The 25,151-nt window shown below is 41.3% G+C and overlaps 1 protein-coding gene across 4 annotated transcripts; it reads left to right on the forward strand.

Annotated features, from left to right (window-relative positions):
- The first annotated feature begins 240 nt into the window (after window positions 1-240).
- CEP57L1 (centrosomal protein 57 like 1) lies at window positions 241-24,934 on the forward strand. Of its 4 annotated transcripts, none has more exons than XM_069805016.1 (11): window positions 241-394; window positions 13,268-13,412; window positions 15,115-15,294; window positions 15,888-16,009; window positions 16,425-16,541; window positions 16,834-16,911; window positions 18,669-18,767; window positions 19,476-19,553; window positions 19,665-19,894; window positions 21,552-21,696; window positions 23,617-24,934. In XM_069805016.1, exons 2-11 carry the CDS (start codon window positions 13,328-13,330, stop codon window positions 23,836-23,838), a joined length of 1,356 nt encoding a protein of 451 aa, XP_069661117.1. In that variant the 5' UTR covers window positions 241-394; window positions 13,268-13,327; the 3' UTR covers window positions 23,839-24,934. The 4 variants fall into 4 exon arrangements, with proteins under 4 accessions (XP_069661117.1, XP_009913294.1, XP_009913295.1 ...); XM_009914992.2 differs by having other exon boundaries at window positions 243-390; XM_009914993.2 differs by lacking the exon at window positions 241-394 and adding an exon at window positions 9,503-9,659.
- The last annotated feature ends 217 nt before the right edge of the window (window positions 24,935-25,151 follow it).

The raw sequence follows: 25,151 nt of genomic DNA on the forward strand, positions 1-25,151 counted from the left end.
CCTCAGCCCTCCCCGCCGGGGCCGGGCCGGGCCTCTACAGGCCCCCGACGATCCCCTCACCCGCGGGGCGAGGATGGGCAGGAACTAGCCCCGCCCAACACGGGGAGCCCCACAGGACGGACGCGCGCAGCAGCCAATCGCCTTTCAGCACTCGCTGCCGGCCGCCCAATGGCGGCAGGGAACGGCGGCGCCCGGAGAGGATTTTGGGATGCGTAGTCCGGCCGAAGGGGCGGCTCCTGCGCCGGCGGAGGAGAACTACGTGTCCCGGCAGGCAGCGTGAGGCGGGATCGGTTCGCGCGTAGCTGCCGCCTCCCGGCGCTGACAGGGGGGTCCGGGGGTGTCTGCGCCCGGGGAAGCCCCGCGGGCCCCCGCCGCCCCTGCCGAGGAAGGGTAGGTAAGAGAGAGCGTTCGCTGCCGTTTCTGGCCAGGTTTTTCCCGTGGTGTCGGCTTTTTTGGGGGTTCCGCCGCAACAGGTTGCCAAAAGCAGATGGCTGGCAACGGCCAGGGATCAAGCCATTCCGGTAGTGGATTTGCTTCAGAAATCTGCATTGGCAAAAAAATTAAGCACACGCGTGTTTTAAGCAACTGCGGAGGCTTGTCGGATACACGCTTCGGCAGAAGCCTTTGATGTAGCCTAAGTAAACACATCAGCAGAGAAGAAAAAACAGTTGATGCAAGCGAAATGCAGCACCTTCAGCGCTTGAAACAAAAGGGGGGAAAAAAACCTCCCTGGAATATTCACGTTGGGCAACAGTTCCGCGCTCGTTTTATCCGAATTAATCCAAGGGGTTTTTAATCCAAATTATGCTGGGGCTGATGAGTGTGGAGAAGAGATGGCTCAGGGGGGATCTTATCAATGTATGCAGATACCTGAAGGGAGGGTGCAAAGAGGACAGAGCCAGGCTCTTCTCAGTGGTACCCGGTGACAGGACCAGGGGCAATGGGCACAAACTGAAACACGGGAGGTTCCCTCTGAACTTCAGGAAACACTTTTTTACTGTGAGGGTGACCAAGCACTGCCACAGGTTGCCCAGGGAGGGTGTGGAGTTGCCATCCTTGGAGATACTCAAAAGCCATTTGGTCATGGTCTTGGGCAACCAGCTGTAGGTGGCTCTGCTTGAGCAGGGGGTTGGACCAGATGGCCTGCGGATGTCCCTGCCCACCTCAACCATTCTGGGATTAAGTGTAATCTGCCACCAAATGGGCTGGTATTGCTGTTTCCCTTGCTTTTCCTGCAGGGAAAAAAGGTGCTTTTCTGATAAAGTTAATTTTCAGCCAAGTCAGTTCCTTGATCCAATTCACATCTTGGCAGAGAAGAGGAGAGGGAAACAAGGGCAAAACGACTCATTTGCAGCTGTCGCATTAAAGCAATCATAAAAGTACAATTTTGACTATACTGAAAGGCAAAAGAATGCTTACAAGTAAATCAGAAACAGGACATTGGGCCTATAGGGTCTTGCATAATTATTTTACGTTTCTCGTGTACACATTTCCCACTCTAAAATCCAAACCTGAAAACTGAAGTTAAATGCAGAACAAGCTACTCACATACCACAGAAAGACACAGAAACCACTTCTGAGTCCAGGAACAGAGCTTGGGCTGGCTTACCCACACCAGCCATCAACAGCTCTTTTATTTGTAAAGAATCTGGTTTCTTCATCTGACGTTCCTTTTGTTTTCTGGCACTGTTTCTCTAAAGCTTGCAAAATAAGTATCATTCTATCATTACCTGTACCTTTCAAGGAAGACCAATCTCTCTTTTCCTATAAAATCCTTTCTACAAGGAGTCTGCATTGCCATTGTTTGGCAGTGTGGACAGGTCTGGACTGCTTCGTGCAGCTGCTTCCTCTAGGCCTTTGGCACCCTCTTGAACAACATATATCTACTGAAATCATCACTGCCTGTAATAAATGTGAGTCTTGATTTCTCTAAGCACTCAAGGCCTCCACCCATCATAACTGATGGTTCAAAGAAAATAATTCTGCCAGTGCCTTTTATGTTTTTTGGGTTTTGTTTTTTGTTGGTTTTTTTTTTTGACATTAGCTACCACTTCAGCTTCCTGTCCCGTTCTGTCGTCACTCATTATGGTCTCCCAGTTTTCCTGTGAATAGGCACGTCATGTATGCTTGCTTCATTTCTATCTAAATTTTGATCTTTGGAAGTTGGATAGATCTCATTTTTCCCATGATAAGTTTGCGCTTGCTGGGTGTCTCTGACAATGGCTACATACATCCGAGATCAATAAAGTGAACCAGAATCAGAACTGAAGCGTTGGTGTTAGACTCTGTTATGCCTATATTCCCACACTGAATGCTAAGATTGATTGAAAGTCACAGCGCTGCCTTTTATCTTTTAGAAGTTGTTTTTTCCACTGGCTGCAAATGAACTCTGGCTACAGGAAACAGATTGTGAAACTGGCTCCAAGGCCTAAACTTCAGATTTCAGCCCTTTGTTTTATAGATTTTAATGTAGTGCTTTGGTAATGGAGATGATGAAGGTGGCTTTATTTTTTCCAAACCAAATCTCTGCAGTTTTCCGATACCAGGTCAAGCTTCTGTATGTACTGCAAGACATTGTGGAAATCAAGGTCAAAGGCTACCAGTGGGATTAATCAGAGCCTGAAGTTAGGGGAATGTGTTTGTTTGATTTGCGTGTTCACTGGCTGAAGTTTATATGCTTGGTTTTGATCCCTAAAGAATGGATAAGAGAAAGGCAGAATTATGAAGGAAACAATCTGGCAACTCATCCAGAATTACAGCATTTGAGTTTTTGAAATGATAAGCTGAAGAAAAACAAATTTGTGGCTGTTTTAAGCCTCAGTATTTCCTTCCTTGATGATTTATCAACTTCCCTCTTTTTTTAACTAGATAAGGACTTCTATAGCCATATGCAAATGATATCCAACAGCAGATTTTTTTTTAAATACAATATATAGTAGTTGTATTCATGTCCTTTCTAAGATATAAGATCTACATTATATTATATTTACTTTTAAAACTGTTTTCCAGTTTCTGTATGTCACAAAAGAGCAATTTACTGCAGAATACACTTAGTTGATTACTGGAGAACTAGTAATAACACAGTAAAACTTGTGCAACTTAGAAGGAACTGCTTTTTAAATTAGATTCCTTCAACTGCTTTTATTTACACCTGGTTTTGTTGAAGCTTATTTCATTGCAGCTAGTAAATACCTACGGTGGGATCCCTCTCTTCTAAAAGTTCACCCTCCCCTTTTAGATCTGGATTTTGGCATGTTGCCACAATAAATGGGCACTCCACAGTATATAATGCATTTTTCTCCACAGTAGCCCTCTGAGGAAGCAAAGTTCTGTGACTCCCGTTTTGCAGAGAGACACCAGAAAGCCAGAGGCTGCTCCTCTACTGTCTTTGAACCCAGGCCCAAGCTTGGTGTCAAGCCCAGATTCATGTATCATCCCAACAGACTGTCCTCAATGATAGAGCAAGCTGCAGCATAAGACGTGGGAGAAAATGTGGCATTGTTTTACTTCTGAACACATTTGTACATCTACCATATGTTCTAGCCTACTGTGGGTTGCGTGTGTACGTTTGCACCAAACTCTGCCACCCTGCCTCCTTAAAGGTCACAAATGCGGCAGGGATGGGTAAGTTAGCCACTGGCTTCTTCTTAGGAGACCAAATCTTTCTCACAGAAAGACCAGGGAATAGTTTTATGCGGAAGGGTGGGTTGCTTTGAGAAGAGCTGTGCTATGATGTACCAGAACTACAGGCCACTTAAGGTCCTACTGTACAGGCCACTTAAAGTCCTACTGTATATTGCCAACTATCTGACTATAATCCATTTAGCTGTATAAATGTAGCCTGAAAGAGTAGCCCTTGCTAGACCCTGGAAAAGAGTATGGGTAAACTAAAAATTCAAATCTGAAAAACTCCACTGAGCAGCCATCCGAACTCTGGTAGTCTGTTTCTAGTTAGAAATGTCCAGAATTGCCCCAAGCTGGGCATCTTGGCACCTCTCTCCCCTTTGTGCCCACTTGTGGTCTAGGAAGTAGGTAGAGCAGCTCCAAGAGAGGTCCAGGTGAGAGGAACCTCTCCGAGCCCAACAAATCAGGTTCTTCTGTTATAGCCACAGCTGGCTTCAGTGCCTGGCCACATCTGGCAGAGTGCTCACCTTCAGTGCCATAACCCAGTGATGAGAGAATCGGCTTTTAGCTAAAAGGGATTTACATCAACATCTTGTAACTCTCAGGAGAGTGTCCCAGGTGCTCAGATGGACTGCAAAATAGAAGGGAAGCATGCATCACCTCACCTGTTGAAGTTATGTCCCTATTGAAAAGGATGGCAAACGTGTGGCCCTGGTGTCAACTAGAAGCAAGGAGACACAGGGAGCTGTAGGCACTTACTCCTGGTTTCTGGTAGCTATTCCCAAGCCAGTGCTGTTTTTTATCTAGGAACTATTTACTACAAAAATGCATAAATAAAACCCAGGACTGTCTTTCAACGATTAAACTAGGTGAGAGAGACACATTTTTGTTTTACTCTGTCTTTTGCCTCAGCTGCCTTCTCCTTGTCCTAGACTCTTACATGCCTCTCTGAACAGGGTCATAACTTCAAACGAAAAGGTGGTGACTCCCTGTTTCCTTCCTGCTCTTCCTCCTCCCAGTCTAGCGTGATGGTCAGGGATGCGGCATGAATGCACCCCAGGAACTCCTACTTCCCGGCCAATGCTCTAACCACTGGGTAACAGCATAGAGAAGATGGACACTATTTCCTCCAGCTACACTTTAAAAGAAAATGTACATTGCTTATTGGGAATTTTTTATCTGCTGACAGCCCAACAGGCCTTTTAAACACCTTTGGCAGGCTGTCTTTTAACACAGACCTTGGTGTTTTCCAGTAATAATACAAAGAAAAATGCTGTGGCCAGCAGCCACATGAAATGAAGTCACAGACCAGAGAAGCTACAGGGACTCTTTATTCATTGTTTTAAAGAACAGATTTTGGCACTCACCGCCAGAAGAGGACTCCAAATTCTGAGTCCCAAGAGGACAAAGGTGCCAAGCAGCAGGGTGGGACTTCACACACATCTATGTTCATAGTTTCCCACACGCAGCTTTTGTTAGCTCCTCACTGAGCATGCTGCTTGTTTTGGCCCTGTACCTGCACTTCTTTTACATGCAGGGAATGGAAGCCTATCATTACCAAACTCGGGATTCAGCCCTGAGGCTGGAAGGCTCTTGTATCCTGGAACATCAGTCCCTTATCAGTCCCATCCCTCTGTGATTTGGTACGGTCACACAGAATAGCAAGAATTTAAATCAGGTCCCTAGAGATCCACTAAATTACCTTGCAGTCAGAAACTGTGCATCTAGTTATAAGGGAGAAATGTCTTTTAAATAATTTATAATCAATTGAAGTTATTTTTATATATGCAACATTGTGCAGGATTTTGTAGCATCTTACTCACATTTTTTTCTGCGTCTCTGAAGTCATGCAAGTTTAAATATACAGATTACATGAAACAAGTGTTCTGTTGCACGGCTCTAAATGTTGTAAGTTTTCCCAGACAGCTCAGGGCAGAAGTAGAGGTAGACCATTTTTGAGTACTCATCGTACCATATGATATACAAACTATTTGGCATTAATACTTAGGATATTGTGCCTGTTCAGGATGCACAATGTGGATGTGTTGGAGTTGCTATGAATATTCTGAGTCGTGTAAACAGGTGATATTATTTAAAATTATTCTTCAACAAAATAGGTCTCCAAAATAAGATTGAGGGGTTGCTCTGACTCAGATCTGCTTGCAATTTTTCTGCATATTTAAAGACAACTATTGCTGACAAAAGATGACTTTGGGAATAGTTTCTTGCCAGGAGTGAAATTTATCTTCTCCTCGTTAGTATTTTTTTTTTGGCTCATTCTTGTTCTTAGGTTGCCTGATGTACAAATGCAGAATGGAGTTCTTGTTTGTTGCCAGGTGCCTAGTTATCATCAGCACAGGAATATATGAAAAAAAAATATAGGGGTGGTAGTAGGTAAAAAGAGACAAATCTTATGAATAATTACCCTCTTTGTGTTTCTCTGCTTGTCCATGTCACACTCTTCTAGTTATCTGGCTAAAAATCTACCTCCTACTCCATCTCCATGCTAGGTTAAAGGATGTTGGATGAAGAGACTGACTCTTTCCCTGAGAAAATATTGGTAAAAACAGAAGTTTACTTTGAAAATAAATTCCAAGGCAACTGTCAGGGACACAATCTGTGTGTTTCATCTGCCTAGAGGGCAAGTTGCAACGTTCAGAACCATCTTTCAGTGATCCCATTAAATATTTGAGACATAAAAGGTGAAAATTGTCATGCAGTAAAAGTGTTTACTGTGAATGAGTCAGTACCTGCAATAACTATCCCCTACCTCATTATATTTCTTCACTATGATTGTCATTTCAACCCACTCTTATATTTGCCCCACCCTACCCTAGTACGTCTTTTCCTTTTTGCATTTGCCCTTCTAATCTCTAATTATTCTGCCTGTGCAGATACACAGTCTTCTATACTGGAGACAGTTGCCCTTGAAAACCTTCCCTTTCCACAACAGCAAAGTCTTCCTCTTTTTAATCAAGGGTCAATAGCCAGAGCCAGTAATTTCCTCCTGCCTTCCAATCTATCAGGACAGACGTACTATGCTTTGCTCTCTAGAAAGCAGTGAGAGCTGCCTCCAATCTAAGGAGCAAAAGCAGATTTTTGGGGGTGGAGGGAAGTGACCAAGCTAAGCAAACTACGTATGGAAGACAGTGTGATGGCATCATCAGCAGAAAATAACAGTGGGGAGAAAAAGTAATTTTTTATTTTCTTCATGTAGAGTACAGAGGAGAGCACCGTCAATTTCAATGTCAGTCACTGTACTGAGCAAACAGCATCTGTTGGAACTGGATCCTAAGTATGAAGGGAAAAAACTTGATAGTTATTCTCGTGTGGGAAAAAATGGCTCTTTTTACTTTTAGTAGGTAAAAAACCCTAACTTTTTATGCTAAAAGAGGGAGCAGGAGAAAAGGAATACCGAAGGGAGAAGAGCAAGTAGGATGATGTAAATACAATGAAAAGAGAGGAGATGAGGGAGAAAAAACAGCTATAACGTGCGGGTGGGTGAAAGAAGGTAAGAGGAACAGAACTATGAGGGAAGCAAGGAAGTATATTAGTGACCATTTATAGTATTTGGTTTTGTGTTGTTTATTACAAAGAGGTTATATTTAATTACTTTGGACTGATTAAAGACTTAGAAATGTAATTATTTTGATAACACTATATTCCAAACCAGATGCTTTCATGCTAACATAGCAATTGTTACTAGATAGGAATTTGCAGTCTTGCTCCTCTGAATGCTAAGTTCAGTTATAATCTTCTCATACAGGTTAAAGCAGTTTGCACTAACTTGATTTCCCCATAAAGTATTGAGTATGATTTTTATCATACAATTACAAACGAAGGCCGAATTTAAGGAGGAATTGGGTCTGCTGTGCTCATTGAAGAGAACAGCAAAACACTGGTGGCATTATGACCCATGTTTGCTTGATACACTATCAGGTTAGAACCTTTTCTTAAAAAAAATTGTTGTTAAAAAGATCTCTGTTTTTTCCCCATCTGGTTATTTCTTTGCCTTGTTCCCAAAGTACTTGTATAACTCATTCCATTTTCTTTCTTCCTCTTTTTTGTTCTCTCTCTTTTATCTCTAGCGAACAGGAACTAGAGAAGTATCAGTATGAATGCTTAGAAGGTGTGACACAATGAAATAAAAGGCTTAGGAGTGGGTTTTTTTCATTAAAATACCAGGTTTTATCATACTTCACAGTACATACAGTGTCATGAAAAAACACAGAATGTAATTTCTTTTCCTTTTATTCACAGACTTTCATCCATACTGATTGTATGAAAATTCTGCATAAGACTTGAAATTCAGGAATTAATAGGTTTTGCTACAGCGGTATCAAAGAAGAAACTGGGCACGTAAGGTTTATATATCCAGTTCTGAGACTCAGTTTGTATCTCACAGTTTGTACAACAAACTGACTCCCATGGATTTGCCTGTGTCAGTTTTTCAAAAAACTCCCAAGTTCCTTAATTGCTCTACCAAATTTTAGTCATTTGTTCTAAACTCATTTAAAGTGGGACTCAACAGAACTGAAAAACACGTTGAAATGCCTTATTGATTCAGTGAGGTTTCACTTCCTATTAGTTTTGCAGCTGTCACCATTTCATTTCTAACCCACTTAGATTAAAGAAGGCACATGAGTACCAGTTACTTAGATATGTCCTGAGCAAGGTCGTATGTTTCAGGCTGATTAAAGCGGTTGTGTCAGGATGCTAGAGACTGGGTGTTCCCAAAACAACAATGCAGTTTGCCTACAACATTATTTATTTCTTTTTGTCAGTGGAAGGGCTGTTCTTTGTCCGTCGGGAATAAGGCTGAAAGAGCATTGCAGCACAGCTAGTACAGCTGACCAAGCTTTTCCCCTGGTTCTTGAAGGAAAGTGAAAGGGGAAAAAAATAGACCAATTTGGATTGTGTCATGAAAATGGCCTCTCACATAACCTTTCGCCAGCAAGACTTGGCTCAAATAGACAAGGCGGCAGCCAGCATTCTGGGAGTTTCTTGGTGTAGCCTGTGTTAAGGCAATTCTTTAAAATTTCTCTTATAATATGTCAGAAAAACAGTGAATCATTCCTTGATTCATCTGAGACTTTGTTTTCAGTTATGAAAGAAAACACTATAAATTGTGCATGCCCAGTAGGTCAGGTCAGAAGATAGGTATCTTTGTACTTCTTTGCGAAAAATCCTTTGATCTGTTTTTTCTTTTTCTTCCTTGAAGGTGTTCTGACAGCACCTCTTTCTTTGGTTCTAAAAGGTTGCCCTCACAGCGATTTGAATGAACCAGGATCTCTGTAAGATAGCAAACATTGGAGAACTTAGCGGAAGCATCACTTACATTATCACATTATTCCCTTAGTTTATATCTTTTGGGAAACTGTTAAGCCAGCATTATTCCCTGAATCTGCTATAGTTCACATGTGGAAGAAGCTTTTCCACATGCTGCTTTACAGTATGGGACATAATTGTGTATGTGGCAAAACATTTTTGGACTTTTAACATTGGAAGCAATTTTTCTGAAACTTTTTTAATGCTGTGGCTAGCAATGGGGGGGGGGAACAGGATGGAGGAGGGTGAGGAAGTCATAAATGGTCTTTCTGTAACATTTAGGATTTCAGTGTATTCAGTAACTCCCTATTATTGGCATGCTTACTTGGGCTAGGCAGCAGTAATTAAAATTTCAATTGATTTTTGCAGCAGCCCGATCCAGTACTCTAGCACTCAGTGCAGGCCATATTCAGCAAAAATAAGTAGTGTAAAGGTAAATCACATTAGTACTTACATGACCATGATGAAATGGGATATTCTCAGTTTGTCTTAAGGCACCAAACTCCAGCTTGCTTGCTCTCCTCTGAGGCATGAATGTCACATACACAGGTACGGACCTGAGGATGGGATTGCTCCCCAACAGCCTTTGTGCCAGCTCGCTCCCAGGCCGCAGGTGACGGTGAGCCAACAGGGAGAAATGCTCCTGCTGAAGGGACCAGCTCTGCTCATCCTCACACCGAAGGGGTGAGCACACAGGCTGCAGCAAGGTAGGAGGTAGGCAGTGTAATTGCATTACTGCAATGCTGTCACAGAGCTAATTTGCTATGCCTGCCACCATGCACCGTGCACAGGGTTGCAACCATGTCCTCCTGGCTGAGGCTTGGAGACAGCATAGGTGGCTAGGGCAGGCTGACAGTTAACGGCAGGCCCATAGGCAGCACTAAATTGCCCCATGCTTTATGTAGTGTGTGTATGAACCGGCTGCTTTATGTTTTTCTGTGTAAAATAACATGGGGCATCTGACCATCACCACTGCGTGCACCAATGCAGGCTGGGTCAGTTCTGGTTAAAAAACCCAAGGGGCTGGTGGTGACTTCGGATGTGACCTGCACAATGCAAGTGCTTCACCCCGCTCCCCGCAGCAGTGCAGGCTGCTGGGGTGGGAGCGGGGCATTTCTTCCTTCTTCCTCCCCTCCCCTCTGCCTGTAACCAGGGTATTTTCTCAGCCTCCATTTAATATAATATGCATACTTCTCCCTTGGCTGTTACCCAGACTCGAAGGAGTGCAGTAATTTCCTCAACCAAGGACTTGTCTGAACAACGGTGTTTTGGCTTCTTTAACGAGTGTTGTTCAAGTGCTAAATCCCCCTAAGCCTGGTAGAGTTACATTAGTACAAACATTGCCATTCAGGATGCAATATGTGCTTTAAAGCACCACTCTAGGGCTGTGCACCAGCATCCAGGGTAGCATGGAATTAAAGAGCGGTAGGTTAAGCTTGCAATGGTTGTGGGGTGTGTAACCCGTTTTCAAAAGAAAACCTGGGATGGTTTTATAGAAACTTGAACACTTGTGGGGGAAAAAGTTGATGGTAGGACAGTTGATGTCCAAACATACGTCAAGCTACTTAATTATTTCCTGATAGATTTCTTGTCCTAGTGGACTGAAAGTGGTCAGGACGTTTGTTCATGTCTTGCTGGTCTAGGGTGACTTGGTCTTTTTCCTGGCCAATGCCCTTGCCTGAGGCCTGCAGTGTTGTAGAGATTACTCCTGTGCAGTGTGGTTATTACAAACTGTATTTACCTGCTTAGATATTAAAGGACAGAGCAGCTCTACTGGAGTAATTATGTTGGCAGAGCCTCCAAGCGCTTTAGCAACCAACCGTTCCCTCAGCCTACTTCACACAGCTTCTGTGTCTGAGGAAGTTGTGGCAAAGCAAGGCACCCGTAACTATGTCCACAGCAGGGGTTCTGCAAACACAGGTGTCTCGGTCCTGCGGTATTGTATTCCCTCACACCCCTTGCTGAGCCTGTGCTCTTAGGAGTAGCTTGGGGAGCTCCCCCCTCCAGCTGCAGGGTGCATATTACCCTCCGCTGGGCTGGCAAAATTGTGGGTTTGCACAAGTTCCCTGGTGCTTTATTCCCTCCCTCTCTTATTCATTATTTGCTTCTGATCACCGCCCTCCTTACAACTGTCCACAGCCACATCTCCGTGGAAACGGCAGAACTTGTTTATGTGACAGTAATAAGGAAACTAATTGATGCGTAGCAGCTGCAGGCATGCGAGGGAGCCATGTTGCACCAGAGGACATCAGAAAAGCAAGTCGCTGCTTATGCTGACTGACGAAAGGTTAGATGGCATGAGCAAAAACCACCTTCTTCCTCTGGAGTTTCCAAAATTGCCTTCCCCTGTTCACAGCAGTGGTAGGAAGCTTGTTGTACATATGTGTATTTTTATGGACCTTGTTAGTCTTTTTTATCACCAACATCTAGAGGTTGAGAAGTGATGGGAAAATTGGTAAGTCTTGCTTATTTCTTGTTTTGTGGAATACTGTGCTGGTGCACTGTGCCATGCCAGGCCCATCTCCTCTCCTGTCTTGGCCCTGACCCTGCCCATGGCTGCAGGACTCTCTCATCCATGTTTTGAGACTCCTGCTGCTCCCTGCTTCGTGCCCTTCACTGCCACTGCCCCTTGTGCTGTCGGAAATGGCCGATACGGCTGTTCTGGCCTAGCCGGCTGTTAGAGTCGGTTGGGTATCCCTGCGCAGTGTTTCCCGGTCCTCCAGGAGGGAGCTGTGAAGGCCCATAAACGGCTTGTGTGGCCGTAACTGTGGCAGGGTCACCAGGTGGGACCTCTCACCAGAGATGGCGGCGTGCCTGGCTGCCTGCAGCTGCTGACCCAGCACCAAGGGCTTGCGGCCTGGGCTCGGGCAGGATGGCGGTGGGGCCCCACAGGGTACTATCTGGAAAAGGCCTGTGGTGCGGGGGTAGCCTGGGCAGCCCCCATCTTGTGGGTCTGGGGGGCTGTGCTGGTGCTGGGGGGGCTGTCCTGAACTGTGGGAGCTGCCCGGGGGGTGTTCGCCCACAAAAGCAGCAGTGTCTGGGAGGCCCCACATCAAGCAAGCCCTGGCAAAGAGATGTTCATGTCAATGTCTCCATGATGACAACTTGGAGGAGGAAGGAAGTATTTTTGTGTACCTTTGGTTTAGTGCATATCTTGAAGAGGCGGTGTGGATGGATGATGATTTTTCTATTTTATACAGCCTCTGAAACAGTGCTGGAAGAGCTGTTCTTGGAAACTTTTTCCATTATTGAAAACTTTCTTTCCCACCCACCCACTGTGAATGGCTTTTCCTGGGGTGTGCTTCAGCAGCAGGTTCCAGTCTTGGTTTGGGTTTCTTCCTCCTGTTACCAGATACCACCTTTGGGTGACTTTCTTGGGAACCTAGCATCTGTAAATAGCCTTGCCCAAGTGGGAAGCCTGTGCCAGTTGCATGCCCTGTATTTTCAACTCGAGTGATACCATAATTGTTATGTCACTGAACCTTCAAATAAGCTGTTTTTCTATCAGCTGACGCTGTATATACTCTTCATTTCTTCCACTGTATCAAGTGAAAAGCTTGCTACTACTTTGATAGGTAGCTGTGGTGTGATTTAAAATTTGCTTTAACTTCCTAGAGGTTGTATTAGACTAAAGCACTTTCTGCAAGTTTCACTGTCCATGTCTTGAGTATCAAGGAAAATCACTATTTGACAGGGTGTAAACTGTCTTCAAATGTGCTTCTGATAAAGAATGTTTAAAGGGTGGGGCAGAAAGGGAGTGAGAAACAGGACTTAATACATATGCTTAATAACGCGGAGAGTGCTGGGGATATTGCATGTTAAATATCCTTCTGTTATCTCAACACTAAATGTGGAGAACTATGTCTTTATTATGTAATAAAGCCATATGTAAAAAGATAGGCATTAGAGCACTAAGGAGGCTGCAAATGAGAACAGGCTGTAAGACTCAGAATGCTTGCTCCGCAGGGAGCACTGAGAGGCAGACACTGAAGTCTGTAAAATAGTAGAAAATGTTGTTGACCCTTGACTTTTAAAAGGACAAAAATCAGCATAAGTTATTAGAAAGCACCAAGAAAAATCTTAGAAAATTTTGGGTGGTTGAGAGCTGTATTTAGTGTTATGAAAGGCATTGTTTTGGAACTGCATTAAAATACAGGATTCATCTGGGGATGTGTGTGTGGGGGTTAATTATTATTATGGTGCACATGATTTGGTTTGATATAAACAGAGCCAGAGATAGCCCAGTAACATACTTTGAAAACTGTTACATAGTCCATTAAAGAGCTAATGGCATTAAATAGTTCTCTTTTTACAGGCTGTGGATTCTGAATCAAAGAACAGTTTCATAGGAAGCTTTCTTCAGCCCCCAGATAGGATGCTTCCTGCAGCCTTTGCTTATATAGAATCAAAGAAGTTGGCAGCTGTTGGTGGTGACAGGCCTTCTATCCCCAATAACCAAGGTAAAGCCAAAATATGTCCTTAAAGTGGTCTTTTTAATTGTTCCATGTGAAATCTCTTAAGCAGACTCCCCATTCTGTTTTACTCAGTTCAATGACTTGCTGCGATTATCAGACTGACATTGAGACAGGATGTATGTGTGTCCTGAGGGAGTAGTCTCCCTGAAGTCATATGTCTGGAATGGAAACTGCTGCAAGTCTTCTAACATCCTTATAAACTTTGGCTTTGAAAATTGTTTAACTTAAAATCGTCAGACTTCCTCTCGAAGCAAAGGAGAATGCTTCAAACTCAGCAGAAGCAATTAATGGTTTTAAATACAGCAAAAAAAGATCATTAGTGTGGTACACTGACTTGAAATTGGCTTTGCATAGTGCTATTTGACTCCCTCCAGTTTAAAACCACTTCTAAGGTTTTTTGTGTGGTATGATCGCTTGGGAGAACTTCTGAATAATGCAGACTCTCAGGAAAGTTAGCAGCATGAAAGTTAGTCTGTGTGAAATATGGGTCTGCTATGGTTGTCATGTGCCTTAATGGGTGATGATTCTCTGGAGCTCACAGGGCAAATGCTGGGTGGCTTAGCATATCTGGAGAGCTCAGTGAATCAATCACAAGGATACCGTATTTGGATTTACTGTCATGGACAACTTTGCAATATTGCACAGACATAGCCTATGTTTGTGCAGGTGATCATTGTTCATGAAGAATCTGTGACTTCTGAGTAATCTTTAGTCATACAGAGTTTGGGCTTTTTGGATTAAAATGTTCAGCTTAATGTTATGCAGCTAAGCGTTTAAGTAAGGAAATGTTTGGCATGCCAATAGAAAGATTGAAGAAGTGGTCCCACGTCATTTTTCTGGTCTCTGGTATCTGCTTTTTCCTTCTTTGGGGTCCCCCCCCCATTTTATTCTAATGGGGCTATGATAAGCGGATGAGAGTTGTTATGGAGCTAGCAATATTTGCTGGGTATTCCTTTACTGAGAGAATTTATTATAGGGACACTATTAAGGCTTATAAAATGTCAGAAAAGAAGCTTGACTTGTTACAGAACATGTCTTAAACTTCCACAGTGTGTATACTTTTTTAAGAGTTAATAAACTTTTCCTTGTAGCTGAAATTGCAACTTTTATTTTTGGCATAATTTTGACACATACTGATCTGAGGCTAAAAGCAAAATCCTGCAGACTTGTTTCTGTGGTTTAAAGAATCATCAAATACAAGAAACTAGACATTGAATCATTACCTTTTGAAACAATAAAGTTTTTAAAATATATCCTCTCCTAAAATGTCCCTTTGTATCTGATTTCCCCCCTGTCCCGAGTCTGGTTTGGTTTTTTTTTTCAATCTGTCCACACCAGTTGCATTACACCAAAACTTGTGACCTAACTTGGATACTTGGATCGCCTGCTTCTGTGTAAACAGAAGTCCCAGGGTTTCTTATACTCAGTTTGCCACGATTTCTTTGTGCTTGCTACCATTTGGAGTGAAAATAGTTTTGCTCATACGACCCATGCTTTATACCTCACTTATGCAGTAAACATGACCATTTTCTCCCAGACATACACTGCTGGGGAATATAATTAATTTTAGGGGTGATCCTAGGAAGAAAATTTAGATAGTATTTTGCTGTTTGAAGTGTTTTGTAAATATAATAATAATGATAATAGGAACTGTTACTCAAGGTGTAACTGTTGCATTGTTTGCTAGCTGTGGTGGCAGCCCTGAAAACTCTTCAAGAAAAGATCCGCCGTCTAGAGTTGGAGAAGTCACAGGCTGAAGATAATCTGTGCAGCCTCTCCACAGCAGCTGCTCAGTATAACAAGGCCTTAGAGCATGAATCCTACAAAAAGGACGTAGCACATCAAGAACTGATGCAAGAGAGGAAAGGTATTTCTCTTGAGTGATAAGGTGTAGCCACAGCAACTCCAAGACTGCATAATCTAGGGAGTGTTTGTTTATTTTGACAAACTGCTAATTAATGCGCCCCCCCCTTTCTCTTTTTCTTCAGAATTGGGGAGGGGCAGGAGCCTGATAATTGTGAATCAGGTTGAGATCTTGTTTTTACTTATACTAACCAAGTATTGCATAACTCGTAAAGCTATTTTAAAGAATAAGCAGATTTCAGGTGGTATGTTTAACTCCTACAATAAGCAAGCAGCTGCTTACACGTATCAACACTGCTAACTTGAGAAAAGTAAGGAGAAGGGAAGAAACCAGATTCTGCTTAGATATCTGCTGATATAAATCAAAGTAACTGCAGTGCTCACACCTTTGGAATTCATATTAGGGACTAGCTCTGGAAAAACATCTTGATTCTCATGTCTTACATACAAAATGTATTTTAACCACATGACTTGTTCAGACTAACAAAATTTTCTTGCATGTTTCAATTCTCAATGAGAATTCCTCAAAGAGATGGCAGACTGGCTAAATGTGTAGCTCCCATTGCTATACTGAATGTCTTTTGTTTCTCTCTGTAGATGCAAGCCTGCAGTTAAATGCAGCACAATCTCGCTGCTCCCTGCTGGAGAAACAGCTGGATTACATGAGGAAAATGGTTTCCAGTGCAGAACTGGAAAAGAAAATGGGTTTAGAACAACAGGTGAAGCCTTTTAGCATACTAACAAAGTAGTGATATAGTTAAAAAATATAGAAATGTGTAAGATCAGAACTTTATTATGGCCATCATTCTTCCTCAGCTCTTCTCAGGGTGGTAGCAACGGAAGCAATTTACTGTCTGACTGACTGATGACAAAAGTTCAATGAATTGTATGAAAAGACTCCCTAGGTGGAACTCTTAATGAGCAAACCCATGCTAATACTTGCACGTTTGGTAGACAAAAAGGCTGCTGGAAACTTAAGTCTTATTTGTCTGCTTGGTATTTTTCATCACTTTGCAATTTAAAAAATATGAAATTTAAACTAGTTAAACACCTTTACTGTAGTGTGTTTGTTTTTTTGCTGCCTGAAACAATTTCAGTCAGCGGCCAACTCCATTCTCGCTTACTTTTTTCCAGGCCCAGTTTCAGAAAGAGGAAGATCAGAACCGCTTAGAACTGCACGCAAAACTTGAAAAGCTTGAAATGCTAGAAAAAGAGTGTCTTAAACTTACTGCTGCTCAGAGAATTGCAGAAGTAAGCATGCATGGAATGACAGTCTGAAAGTAATTCATTCGATATAATTTGTATGGCATACTGTTAACAGTACTAAGTTTTGCAAAAGTTTCCTCTGTTAAAGCTAAGATCATAAAGCATACCTGACTGAATGCCACCTTGGCTTCATTTGCATGAGTCTTTTTTTTCAGTCTGGGCTTTAAAAATTCCTACAGTCCTGTTTTATCCCAGATTACACTTGCAAGCTACTTTAGACTTCTGATTCAGCATGTCAAACTGAAGGGTAACTAATCATTGTTGCCTTCAAATTCAGGACAAGATCAAACAGTTAGAAGAAAAGCTTCATAAAGAAGAGCATCAGCGTAAGCTAATACAAGACAAAACTGCTCAGGTAGACTGAAAAGGTTTTATTTTATCTTATTACTGAAGAAAGCTGATCTCTCTGTCCAAAATACCCTTTTTTTTAATTACATTTAAACTCCACATGTTTATTACCCAGGAAGAACTCCTGGAATACTACCTAGACCAGTTATAAACTACATAGTAGAAAGCTTGCCAGGTATGTTGCATATCTCAATCAGGGAAGATTCTACTTGGGTTTGTGTTAATGGTACAGTTCATCACCCTCAAAGCTGCTATAAGCGGTCTGGGTAGATAATTAATTTCTAGAGAATCTGCAACTAAATCAGATAACCTTAACTTACAGTAACTAGAAAACAGTCATATAAGAAACCTTATACCCAAAGAAGGTTGGTTATTCGTTTGTTTTCCTCTTTTTGTTAAGATCTGCTGAAATCTAATATACTGGGCTATACTTGGAAAAGTCTTTAATCAGTGATACTGTTACATTGTTCAATAAGTGAGAGCTTGAATAATTCATTATTCTGTGAAGCCATAGTCAGTTTGTTGGGCCACCATCCATCTGAGAGAGGAATATTTGCCAAAGAGAGCAAAATCAAAGAAACCTTTTGTTAAAAGGGCAAAGTAGCTTCAGGTATTCCAAACCTCACTTCACGGAGAAGTAGCAGCCATTTTGAAAGAGAGCAGTTGTGGTGGCATTCCCTTGGGGCAGGGTGGGGGGATGCAGAGCTGAACAATAATATTGAAAGAACCTAGCCATAAACGAAGATGACAGCATAAATTAATTCATCACTGCTGTCAGTTTTTATACCTCATCCAAGGATGATAGGCTTTCATCAGTCCAGGAAGCTTGAAATAACATGCAGATTGTAGCCCAGGTATCTGACCGCCTCCAGAATCCAGCAGAATGACGGAGTTCAAAACTTGCAGGTTTTGGGGTTTCTTGCTTAAACTGCTTGCTGCTGCAGAGCAGAAAGCCTAGTATCTGAAAGCCTTATCTTCTGAGAAACATAGTAAGAATGATTTTCCCAGAGCAGATAGTCTGACCTTAGCAGTATTATAAACATTTGCTCAAGAAAGGACTTAGATGTAGTAAACTGAGTCCTAAACTAGTGTTAGTACCATCTTAGTTCACTGCAGGATCGATTTAGGTCGGTTGGATCTGGGCTGGGAAACACAGGGTGTGGGGTGGTTCACTTCCTTTTGATGACAGAAAAGCCAGAATAATCTCACTTTTGTGATGGACCTTCAGCATTGTTTAGCCGGAACAGTTATACATGCCAAAACAAAGTCCTTGTCCAATGTTTGATTGGGAATGTCTATAATCCTGTTTATCATGGGCCTTTATATCAACTTTGAACTACGGAGCAATCCGAGGATTGTCCAGCAGGTTTTACCTCAATGTTACACAGATGGGCTCAGTTCTCTCTGCCCCCAGATTGTAAAATCCAAATGTTCATATTCTTTGGATTTTATGATCACATCCCCAGCATGCAGCAGGATTGGGTCATCTCAGTTGCTGGTTGTCACAGTGGAAAAATACGGCTGCTGCAATTGTGTATGAAAATGAGGACTTCTAAGACAGAGCTACAAGATCTGCCTGATACCCTGCCATCCTAGTAATCTATTCAGTTTTTAACTGTAGCTTATGCCTTCCAAGCAGGACAGTTAATAGTGCCCTTAATTGGTTCTTATCTGTGCATGAAAGAGGGAATTAATTAGACCATGTGATTTCATACTTCTAATATTACATTAAATGGTTGTTTTTGTTTTTGCTTATTCCTACAGCTTCAGACAGGATTTGAGATAAACAGAATTTTGATGTCTTCAGTAACATCTCAAAATGAACCTAAAAAAGAAAATGGGAAGAAGAAGAAAACTAAGAAGGTAACATGGAAGTTTTTATTAGCATACCATTGTTGATAGCATCTGACTCACACAGAGATAGGAATTTGTGAAAAACGGTGATGTAAGAGGCACTTGATTTGTCTGCTGTACTTTACTCCATTTCCAAAGTGAAGAACAGTGCTGAATACCTCTTTTTTTTTCCTTTGGTAATTAAAACTGGGCTAGGGCTGGTAGCACTTCACTGGAAAACTTTCCCTTACCAGCATGACAATAACCTCTGTTACAGTCTTACTGCCATCCCCCATGTCCTATCTTAGCTGCCTTTCAGTTTATCTGTCAAAATTTGTTTCCAAAGCAATTTTAACTAAGTATGTTATGATGGTGTGTTTTGGGGGGGATTGCTGAAATCAAGAGAATTCATTTTGCAACACATGTTACAGGTCAGTCAAAATTTTGCAACTGTGGTTTTGCAAACTTAAGCAAGCAATGTTCAATTTTTTTAATGTCAACCTATTTGTCAAACTGTCTGCTAAACGCATCTAGAATAAAATTTACTTGACTCAGCTGTTGGAAAAGTCCTTCCACATAGGGGAGGGAAATTATTTTTTTCAAACCACAAGGAAACTGAGATGATGCATTTCACTGCTTGTTCATTTGAATTTTACTTACTAAAAAAAAAAGTTTTTCTGCTATTGGGTCAATAGATTGAAATTTCTTGTCTTACTTTTTCTGTCTATCTTACGGCAGAGAAATCCTACAATGAAGAAAATGCACCTTTCACAGTTACATGTAAAAGCTGGTGAACTACCTTTTGTGGCTGGGAAGGTGAGTGAAACCAAATGTTCTCACTAAATTGGCATCTACAGTTTGAATAAATCTCTTTACTGTAATTGTTAATCACTTCTGTAAACCACTTAATAATTCTGCTTTATTAAGTCTGTCAGTTCCAGCCATTCTGTTAGTGCAAACGTACAAAGTGTGTTGCATATTATGAAGCATCGCAATCCACGTATCTCATCACAAAGCCAAGGAGGAGCTACATCTGGGATTTCACGAAGCAATGCATTTTCAAAATCTGTATCCTCTTGTTCCACATCACCTACTGCCACCAGAAGTCTTTTGGACCTTCTGTTGGCCATACAAGATGAGCTGGGCCAAATGAGCTTGTGAGTACTCATCCTTGGTGTTATGAGTAAAAGTGACTTCAGTGGTAGCCCTGTGAAGGTACAGGTGTGCTATAGTTGAACCTAGCCTCTTTTAAGTGTAGGACTACTTATTGACAGAATGGCCTGAGCAGGCCTGACTGGTAGGATTTTTCTCATTCAAAAAATTCTTTCTATCCTGGTGTTTAACTGATCTTGTAAGCAAGCAACATACTCTTCAGCTGGGTTTTTCTGCTTCCACATCCTCTTCTTAACCAAGCTGCTACTGAAGTAACAGCTGTAGCAAATGAAAAATCTTTCAGGCCTGTGGTTTTTAGAAATTTCAAACATACTCTGAGATCCACAGAGTAGACCAAAAATGTTCTGGAGAAGGCTGCAAAGGTGGTGTTAATGTTGAGTAGGCCTGCAGCATGCAGTCAGTCTGGGTGGTAGAATAGGTTAGTACAACTGTGGCAGGAATCGTCCTGTCACAACATCTAGCCTATTCCTTTGTACTCACTCTTTCTGTGTTCCCTCCATACATGCATACCTGATGGGTCTTTGTGCTGAGGCAGTTTGGCATTCATACCCTTTCCTTGTTGATAGCAGGAGAACTTGCCAGTCCTGTAAGGGGGTTGTGAAAGACGGACAGTCTCCTGGCAGAAAATGGACAGGGTGTGGAAAAAGCTAACGCATTAGATGGGAGTGTATGTATCTTTCTAGCCATGCAAGTAAATGTGGATTACAACTTGTTGTGTTCTTAGGCATCTTCCCATTAATGCAAGCTTGTAGGACTGTGGGCCAAAGCTGTGTAGCTGGTTGTAGTAGACATGTTGACATGATGAGCTGTGGTTCGAGCAGAGGAGGATGTGTTGGTTAAACCAGTTAGGATGTTAACACTGATTTGAAATCCTTGATGTGGCAAAATTTAAAATGGCAACCAACCTCTCCTTCGAAAAGCAATGTTTGGCTTACTCCTGGCAATTCAAGGACAAGTTGGTTTTTTTTAATAGCGACAACCACTTGCTTCAATTAAACTGTCAATGAGTAGCAGCTACTGAGAAGTCAGAAAAGAAGCCGTAACCATTGTAAAGAGCGTATTTATCTAAGAGAGGGTCTCTGGTTTTGACTAGTTCAGATATCTAGGTATAAAGCAGATATACACAATTTTTTTTTAATTAAGCTGGTTAATTTAATTAACCAGCCCACCTCGCTGCAAATCTTTTTGAGTAGAACATTTTAATTTGAATAACCTGTCAAAAACTATAACTTAAATGTACTAGTTTAAACAATACTTCTCTGTATTATGCTAAGCTTTCAAAGTCTGCACTAAATGGGGCAGGAAGTGAAAATACAGTACTACATAGCTGCTGTTCACTTTCCAAATTCTTATTTTGCACACTATGACACATGTAATTGTTATGACCATGGCAAGAGAGAGGAATAAGATGCACATCAGCTACAAATATGGAATGAGAAAATCAGACCCACTGGAAAAACCTTTTCTTTTCTAGTGTGAATGTATTCCAGATTGATGTGTATTGTGTCAGAGGGTAAATAATGGTAAATTGCTGTACTCTGGACAAAATGGCTAGCAACTCCTGCAATAGACTGAAAGTATTGGAAGAAATCCCAGAGACTATATCATGAATACTTGGTGTGCCATTCTTGTCTTTAATAGTGACTATCAAGAACTTCTGAAGCAGATACAGGAGGCTCAAGACTCCAAAGTTCGTGAAGACCTAGAACACAAGCTGGCTTGCCTTGTAAAACAAATGGAGATTAAAGAAGAACAAATATCCAAGCTGAAAAAGCATCAGGCTACTGTAAGAATAAAATGTAAACTCTCTAGCTAGATGAAAATTTTCAACACTAGTTGAAAGGCTGCCACAACTCTGCCTCCTGTTGTCATTAACTAGAATGTCACTGGAATGCTTAAGCCAGGATGCTCCAGTAGGGGTGATTATAATTAGGCTGCCAGCTCCGTGTTGTTGTACCTCCAATTACTTCTTTTGATCAAGAAAAAGTGCTTACAGCTGGCAGCTAGGTATCTATGCTAGTGGGAAAACTTCCTGCCCTATGGCAGTTCTGCAATACAGAGCTGGGTTGCTCAGTCTGTCACTTCTGCTCACTGCGTTAAATCAAACTGTTGAGATTTCTCTCCTTTGTGTCCTGTCCCTCTGGGGAATGAGAAAATAGAAGCTATAGTTCCTGTACAGACTAGATTAAATGTCTTTTATATTACTGAAATATTGAAGCATTTTATTAACCAAATAATCTGTTGACCACAGCTTCTCTAAAATCATAGCCAGACAAGCCTTTCAGTTTTGTTTAACCCCTAACCTGTAAGCATTCTGTCAGTATCTGTTTTAGAGCTGTAGATAACAACTCTTCATACATGCCCGTATAAAAAAACTCTTCTGTTGATGAACAGCTTAACCCTTTTGTAGCAACTTGTCCACGTAATTGCAAGCACAAAGGTGTTTATGTCAAAGCAGAATTGTCAGAGTTGCATGTTAGCAATATAAACCAAGGACATTGACTGTTGAGTCCTTACTGCCTCTCTTGGCGATGTCAACTGTTTTTTTGATAAATCTCTTACATTCTTGAGGAGCCAACAATTACAATGCTATTCCTTGCCTCAGAATCTTGCTGACTTCATCCTCCAGGAACCTTAGACAATGGACAACAACTGCACCTTTGTTTCTTCCTTTTGCATATCTTTGTGACTACAGTCTGCCTTCATTTTGGGATGAGGAGAAGAGGAATAGCACATACAATGTGGTCCTTGCCTATTATCAGGGTGCAGATCTGCTGGCAAGTAATCTGTGCTCTGGTACAGTTTATCAGAGCACACGTCTTAAGGTCATGATGTCAGTAGCACATTCTTTGTGTTTGTCTGTTTGATTACTGTCCATCACGCTCTAGTTATCAATACAGGCCACTCCTGTAACCCTTTGCCTGTATCATTTTTTTCTGGTGCTTTTGCACACAGACATTTCTATTTGTATTTTGTACAGACCAATCTTAATATTTCTGATGCATATTTCTGCTTTTAGAACCTGTCACACTAAAAATGCTGTAGTCATCATTAACTGTTTCACAGTTAATAATATGTTCTAGAATGCAATTAAAGTTAGTTATTTTTAGAAATGGACTTCAAGCCTGAATTGGCATATGGAATGCTTCCAGCCTAATTTTATCTTTGAGAGTGACCTTTTCATGCCAAGTGCAAGTCAAGACTTATTATTTGACATTTAAAAAAACATTCTTTAGTAATCAACCCTATTTATTCTGTTTTCCAATTTCATTATGAGACTTCAGAGTAAACTGCTTAGATACAGTAACCGATAATAAACAGTATACATTTTATAGGTTTGTTGGGGTTTTTTTTGCTTAGGGTAGTACAATCTGAAATGGAAAAAGACCATTGTAAATATAAATTGATAACAGATGATATTCTGTCTCTCTCAAGCAAACACTTTTACCTTAGGAAGTGGTGGGGTTCAACAACCTATTGAGAGTGGCTGAGGATGGTTTTCTGTAATGGTTTCTGTGTGGGCAAGGTCAGTTTTCTGTAGTGCTTTCTGTTACAGCGAGACAACTGTGTGCAAGATTAGTAGGTTTCAACTCTTTTTTTAATGTCCCTTAGACATCTTTAGTTTGGAGTTTGGTAAAGTCCGGTAAGCTCTACAGCTTTAGTTTTCCAAGTATGTAACATTCTAATTAGTAATTTTTCTTCCTAGGTGCAGAAATTAAAGAGGAAAACTCAGAAATTGAACCAAGGGGCAGGTCATATCAAACTAAAGTGTGGTGACCAAAAGGAAGCAAAGGAGATTGCAGTCACTGTAAGGGAAAGTATGTCTAAACCTTGTCCTGGGCAGAAAAGAAGCAGCTCTCTTCAGCTGCTAAAAAATGTGCAGAAACTTCAGTCAGCACTGAAAAAAGATATCATGTGGGAACAATAGCTCTGAAGTTTACTGCGTTCGAAGTTTTTGAAGTTGTCCGACAGGTAGTAAACTTTTAATTTCACAAAATCCCTTTTAAAAATAAAATAGATATAGCATAGATATAGATACACATTCTAAACTGCCTATTCACTAGTCAGTTTGTTCACCTCAGAATTAACTTTCATGTAGAATAGCTATAATTCAACTACACTGACTTGTAAAAAAGTGTTTTAATGGATTAATGAAATGCTTACTTGATGAGTTGTCAAATAAAATTTTATACCTTTTTTGTACTTAAAATAGTATGCAATCTTTGGTGTCCTGTTCCCCCCACTGCCAAGGAGATACTTAGAGCTTCTTTTTCCAGAATGATTTGGGCTAGTGCTTCTGTTCAAGTAAAAACAGGGGTTTTCCTTTTCTCAAATAACTGAAGATTCAGATCATTGCAACTGAGACAGAAGAAGAGGTATTGTCTCCTATTTATATACATTTTCATTATTATTAATATTATTACTCTATAAGCTTTATTAACAGTCTTAGTATTAGGAACGGCTAGGGACTGGAAGCACAACCCATGACTTGGTTAAACCATGACAACACGAGAGTGTTCTTGATAAGTGCATGGAAGGGGCCACTACCAAAACTTGGGTGCTTGTCTTCTCATCAACAGAACCTGCTTCTACCACAGTATAAAATAATTGAGCTGTCGTAGAGGAGACCTTGAACTGTGTACCAGTACATGTTGTGGAATTTGTGTACTCATACAAATGCAAGATAGATCTTCATGCTTATGATGAATCTGCTCTTTTCCATCCACGGCTATGTACATGTGGTAAAAGATGTAACGGTGACTTTGAATGGACGCTGGCTATTTAGCTGGAATAAATTCTTGTTCTGAGGTTACTCACTGATACTGATTTTCCTGGGTGTTTGCATATGTGAGAAAAAAATAGCTTCCACAGGATGTGTCAGTGAAGTTCTGCTGTAGATCTCTGGTATAAAGAAAATGTGGTCTTCTCAAGCCCCTGTGCAGGTGTGAATAAAAATTGGAGGCATGCTCTGTTGTCAAGGGTTTTGAATAAAGTCTGGTAATAATGTATGGTCCTAATGGAAAGTTGTGTCTTTGGATCAGTAAGTTTTGCTCTGGCACCTTTAGAGAGAAAGGATTAGGGAAATTTTCAGACAATTAATTTAAATTTTGAATAGACTGTTACAATCTGTGACAGGAGTTGCATGTGTGAGCTTTTTTGGCTGAGAGGGGCAGTTTATATGTACTAAACATCTTTACCAGAACTGTGGAAGACCAAGTTGTTCAACTGATATTTGGGTAT

Source organism: Haliaeetus albicilla, chromosome 17, assembly GCF_947461875.1.
Source record: "Haliaeetus albicilla chromosome 17, bHalAlb1.1, whole genome shotgun sequence".
NCBI lineage: Eukaryota > Metazoa > Chordata > Aves > Accipitriformes > Accipitridae > Haliaeetus > Haliaeetus albicilla.

What these genes read in the sequence shown, in the direction of transcription:
- CEP57L1 (XM_069805016.1), top strand. Translation starts at nt 13,328, where the DNA reads ATGCTTCCTGCAGCCTTTGCTTATATAGAATCAAAGAAGTTGGCAGCT. An exon ending in TACCTTTTGTGGCTGGGAAG is followed by an intron (nt 19,554 to 19,664) that starts GTGAGTGAAACC and finishes TGCTTTATTAAG; the next exon opens with TCTGTCAGTTCCAGCCATTC. An exon ending in GAGCTGGGCCAAATGAGCTT is followed by an intron (nt 19,895 to 21,551) that starts GTGAGTACTCAT and finishes TGTCTTTAATAG; the next exon opens with TGACTATCAAGAACTTCTGA.